This window comes from Habropoda laboriosa, unplaced genomic scaffold (genome assembly GCF_001263275.1).
Source record: "Habropoda laboriosa isolate 0110345459 unplaced genomic scaffold, ASM126327v1 scaffold67, whole genome shotgun sequence".
Taxonomy (NCBI): Eukaryota; Metazoa; Arthropoda; class Insecta; order Hymenoptera; family Apidae; genus Habropoda; species Habropoda laboriosa.
Window position 1 is genome coordinate 4,826,694 of NW_017100242.1, and position 5,993 is coordinate 4,832,686.

Below are 5,993 nucleotides of genomic sequence, written 5' to 3' on the forward strand. Positions count from 1 at the left end.
ATTGAAAATTGATGGTTTCCAATAATTTAGTAATTGCATCTACTATGTATGTACATAGTAATGAACTGTATTGTGGGTAGGAAGTTAAGTTACGTAATTATTGCACAACATGATAATTAAGAAATGAATTTATGGATTACTGCATCCATAAATTTTTGCATTCACTGAATTCACCGTTTGCCTTTCATACATATATTACTTTTTAACTGTAAGATTACTAGGCAATTTGAGTTCGATGAGCATAAAACAGTAGGGTGAAATGTGTCTCGTACATTGTCTTATCTAATTTAGAAAACTATTTCTCATCAGAAAAACCAATTCAAAAGGGACCCCTTTTAAATTTCAATAAAGGTGTTCTTCAATTACCCGATAGAGTATCTTGGAGACCAGAGATGTACAGCATTTTTAGGAAGGTAGTGAATCTTCTTTCACGATCAGCTTGCATCGTTTGCACCAAATCGCCAACCGGAAGAGGGAACATCACCCTATCTATCGAGTGTGCGACACCTTGAGGAATCTCGATGTCTCGTTTGTTCGGTGCCACTTTTGCTCCATTTATCGTTGTTACCTGCTTATAAAAACGAATAGAGCTGTATACCAATTAACATCGCCTAACGTTTTTCGTCGCAAAGATTGACTTTCTTAAGGAAAAATTCCTAGACCTTTTATGCTGGCAAGGGAACATCTCGAAGTGATAATCAGCGATATCGATGAAACTTTGGTATATGGTAGCACTCCAAAAAATATTTGACACGTATTTCTTTTTATTAGCAAACGTTCACATTGAAGGGGTGAAAATTTTCCTCAAAGATGATGGTAATAGACATATTTGGTCGAAATTATTTATTATTTTTCGTTTCTCAAATTTGTTGTTGAAAAAATAGAAAATTTGTCAATTTACACTATTCATCTATCTCTGATCATTTTCGAGATATTAGACTAACTATATTTACTATCTTCAACTTTGAAGGCGGTTTTCACCCTTTCACTCTGCGAATAATTTATAAAAATATTAACGAATATTTGCAAGTTAAATATGTGTGTAACATTTAGTGCCACTAAAATAAAAAGTGTTCCTTCGATTTTTCGTCGAACAGCGTCCACGTTTTAGTTAATAAAACATTGAACGAACTGTTTGCATTAAGTATGCATAATGTCGTGCATTACCAACGAGTAAATGGAATATTTCCATCGTATCGTAGAAGGCTTGGAAGGTCGACAAACTAGAGCAACGGTCAATCGAGAAATGTAATCGATATACATCGTCGATTATGACTCACTGTTCTAAAACGCACGTGTATTGGTGGAAATGAACAGTTGTTAAGGTCGTCAAGGTTGTGAAGGACGACGGAACCTAGAAATTACTATAGAAGCAGTTTTGCAAAATAAAAAATATACCTTTATGTCGTTCCACTCGTGATCATGCATCGCGTACTCGTTCACTCGTAATTGTGTTCCAGCTAAACTAACTCCGGTCATTTCGTCTTGCAGAGAATCGATCCTGAAGGCTCCTGGTATCACGTGATGCAGTAGAAGCTGCGTCATACCGTTCAATTATATTATTTATTTAGACGTAGTTCAATTATTTAATTATACACGCTCGGAATACAGGAAAAGAAGTCGCGCTTATTAGAAAGTTAGGGAATATGAAATAAATTTTGGAAGAATTTGAATAACTGTGCAAAAGTAATTCGAATTTGACAGTAGAAAGCAGTTAACTTAATTTGAAAGTATATTAAAATTTCATTTCAAGAGGAAAACGAATTTTTAGAAAAAAAATTGATTTTTGATATATACTTAAATAATTCATATTATTCATATTAAATAATTAAACAGTTCTCAGTTCACACTAATATTATAGATTTTCATATAGATTTTTGAAAATGACGTCTCGAGTAAAAGCATTTTATGGTACTTTTTATTTTCGTATGGGGAGTCTATTATTGTACTTATCTAAATTTACTTACGATATTAATATTAAATTAGTAAATAACTTTCTTGCTTAACGACCTTTAATAATAGAAAAAACTTAAAATTGCATACCCCACTAAGAAGACGTGGATTGTCACGGAACTTTTGCTCAGCTTTTTCTGGTCCACCAAGTTGCACCAACAGTGTTCTAAAAGCTTTGTCTGACGGGACGAATATTGTGTAAGGACCTGTAACGTTACATGCAACGCAACGAGTTTTAATTGTAATACGTTATTTCTCAATAGCAGAAATCTCCACTAGTTCATATTACATACGTATTTAACCTCTAACGTGAAGATATTGCATAAAATTTTTCTTCCACTTATCCGAACTAACACACTTCGAGAATTGTCTACAGTCTGATACTTCATTACACAAAGTATTTTACGTAACAAATTTTTTCCGTTGTTACCAATACACTTAACTTCGTCCGTAAGACGTCCGTAAGTTGCGCTAAACGCTTAACAGATTTCGAATAAGGATAAATATGTGTTATAGTTGCGAAACGAAGCTAAAATTTCTCAGTCGGTAAGATAATTATCATCCGGTCGTTTCATGTCCAACGTGAAGGGACACAGTTACGCTTCTTTGATCTTTAATTGACGGAAGTGCACGATTTTTCTGTTTAGCTAACGCGCCAATAATTAGCACTGACTCTTGCACGACCTCCGACACGTTTCTCCATAACCTGTTTTTCTTACAATCATTTTTAATTGCTTCGAAAGCAATTCAATGTTGCCTGAGTAGATTAGGTTATTAGTTGTGCAACGTGTCTGTGTAATTTCGTGTTTTCATCACTTGGACTATCGATAGAACGAGAATGTGAACCTTACAGTATTAATTGAACGAAGATCGTAAATGTAAACTCGAGTGATTCAATTTGCAATTATTTTATACGGATGAATTAATTTTTAATTTTTTTTTTCTGTTGCATCGGTAAAACAGAATTTCCATCTGTTTTATCGATATATTACCCTAACAATGTATGTTTATATTGTTAGGGTAATTCCCATAAACTGTCGCTCACAAAGGTATTTTTAAAATAAAGATAAAGATCTAATGAAGAATAAATAAAATAAAGATGAAGACGAACACCTAACCTTTTTTGTTATAGAGTAAATTAAATCAGTCCTTAAGCCTGTGTATTCTTCAGCATCGCATTGTTCTCGTTCACAATCGATTCTTTGATAGCTTCTAATAAATCATCATTGGATCCATCGAAGTAACGTAACAGCGATCGCGATTTATAAATTATACAAAGGATACAACGTTCGATTGGATCGAGTTATATAGGTTAATTAACGTGACAGCGTGATATGCAATTAAGCCAGCTTCGTGATTTAAAGATTCATATAACAAGAAACGACCGTCATTGTTCTTGTAAAGAGGCAATTGTGTCGAAATGTTCGAGCAATCCGTGAGAACATTTTTTTTCCAACGAACGTTGTTGCATGAGTAAATTGAACGTTGGAAAGAAGTGAAATAGCCGTGTAAAGAATAAAACATTGTCGCGGTACGTAGTAATTATAATTACATCGACTTGCCTTCGAACTTTTAACAAAATTATTTTGCAAAATTGCTTCTGTATTTCGTTTCATTTATTTTCTTCAGCTGTTCATCTATGTTGACAATTTTATCGATTTAATCTGATCAATTCGTGAGAAAATTGAAAGTGAGAATGGGGAAACGAAGGGAAATATGTACTTGAGCAATATTACGAGCTATAATTATTTATATCGTTGTGAAGTAAAGGTGGATTTCGCCGGAAACTTGATTCAACTTGCCGACACTTGTTGGAAGTATACAATTTTAATAGTAGAAGTAAGAAAATTTATATGTAGGGGATAAATAAATTACTTGAAAATTAAATGAAAATTAATTTATGGAGGTATTTCCTAAGTTCCACCACCAGAGGGACGGACTGACGATTGATTCTCGCTAGTCCTCGCTAAAGGCTCCCGTTTGTACATATACAACTTTCGACCTAAGTGTAACAGTCCCTCCCCATCTAAGGCAGGGGTCTCCTAATTAACTTTACTGTGACGAGAATCAACTATTATGAGGCTCAGGATAAGAAACGTTTCCCTACCTATCAATCCTTCTATCTTTCTTTCCCCCTGCCATAGTCATCATAAATGTGTACACCCAGAGATTAAAGTTTAATTGATGATAGCCTTACTTGTGACGAGTAGTTTACTATGATGAAGGCCCAGGACACAAAACGTGCGCACACCTATTATCATCTTTCTTTCCTCCTGTCATAACTGACATAAATGTGTATACCATAGATTAAAGTTTCATTGAAAACAATCTAGTAGACGTGCTCTCTTTCGAAACAAAACGACACGGTACCTTCTGATAAATCTAATATTATTATGTGTCGACGTTTTATCCTAATAGGAAATCTCATCATCATCATCTACTCACCAGTTTCGTTCAACACGTTATCCAGACCCGATTGCCTCAGATATTTAGCCATAGCATACAGTCCTTCCCTCCTCAGCAATGTGGTCAAGCTCTCTTGTTGTATTTGAACGTGCGTGGAAGGTGATTCCGTGGTCGGAGAAAGGGTGGACCTTTCGAAGCTATCTTGGTAGATGATATTCTCGTTACGTAAGCTGGTAGACGGTCCGGCGGTTGTTGGGAGGATTGTCTTGAGCGTCGGCAAAGTTTCACCAAGTGGCATGACGGTGAAGTGAATGTAAGGATTGCTCGAATGATGCGAGAAAGTTGTCGGCACCGGAGCAGCTGTTGTCGTAATGATTTCATTGACTGGAGCCATGGTTGGGATGAAATGGGTCCTTGTCGAACCCGAATATTTCGCGTTTAGGTGACCCTCTTGGTCCAGCGAGCTCAGTTTCGGGGTTGTATTTACGTTCCCGAGTGAGTTGAATACGTGACCGGTGACGCTTGACGCCGAGGATACGTATTTGTCGGTCGTGGACACGGAGTTAGGGGAGATCGTTACGTGGGGGAAATATTCCGTTGGTTTGCTGCAAAAATATTAGTTTTTGCGTTATCAAAATATACAAATGATCGAGTTTTTTTTATTCTAGTTATTTCTCTCTTTTTTATTCCTAGACAATGTTTCTCTTTACGCTTATTGCTTATATTATATTGAAATTGGCAGGTTTTCTTGTTTTCGTTCGTGTATTAACAAAAAAAAAAAGAGCTTTCGTTTCGAAAAGCTGATTTCCATAGATTGGCTGAGAAATTAGAAATCACTATACGCTCATTGAAAATCTCTGACTCGTAAATTCACTTTCTCTAGCTCGGGATGTATTTTGAATACATGCAAACCACAAGTTAAATGCTACGCTAAAAAAAGAAATAGCTCTTCGTCCAATCGAAGTTCTAACATCTTTTTCTTTTTCAGCACTCACCTTTCCGTGTACCTCGACGAGAGAGAGGTAGATCTGACGGTGGTCGGCCTGGAAGTAGTGGACCTGATACTCTGCGTCGATGTCACCGTGCTGTACCTGGTGGAAATCGCGTTCGGATCCGAACTAGACCCGAAACTCGGCAGCGAGGACGAAGTGGTCGGATTGGAGGAACTCGGTGGTAACTTCAACTCTCCCGTTTTAATCTTCTCCACGATAGACTCTACTTCGCTTCCCTCTTTCTCCGCGTTTCCCTTCACTCCTTGCACCTTGTAGCTTCCATCCGGTTGCTCCTCGAGCACGACAAAAGTCACCTTCTTCGCGGGCAGACTTTGTATCGGTGCTTTTCCGATCTCCTCCAGCTTCCCGTCGCTCTTCTGCCTGATCACCTCGAAGTCTGCCCCGGGTGGAAGCACACCTTTCGTCAGTTCCTCAAGAATAGCTTTGGGAGGCCGGATGGTAGTCGTCGGAATACTCAAAGCTAAAGTAGACGTGGTCAACGTGGATCCGTCTGTGGGTAGTATAGACGTGAGGCTACTCGAAGAATCGATCAGCTGAATTTTCTTCCCGTTCGGAAGCACGATGTCCCTCGTGCTGACGTTCCTGACATTGTCGTCCACCGACTGAGACAGAGCCAGTTTC

At 37.5% G+C, this 5,993-nt stretch overlaps 1 protein-coding gene across 1 annotated transcript in view; it reads right to left on the reverse strand.

Annotated features, from left to right (window-relative positions):
• The window catches only part of LOC108572056, a 28,529-nt gene that overhangs the window by 2,210 nt on the left and 20,326 nt on the right, over nt 1-5,993 (reverse strand). Inside the window, 5 exon segments of the mRNA XM_017934243.1 lie at nt 367-568; nt 1,399-1,536; nt 2,044-2,159; nt 4,399-4,964; nt 5,355-5,993. The exon segment at nt 5,355-5,993 is cut by the window's right edge and continues 28 nt beyond it. Coding sequence (XP_017789732.1) covers nt 367-568; nt 1,399-1,536; nt 2,044-2,159; nt 4,399-4,964; nt 5,355-5,993 — 1,661 coding nt within the window.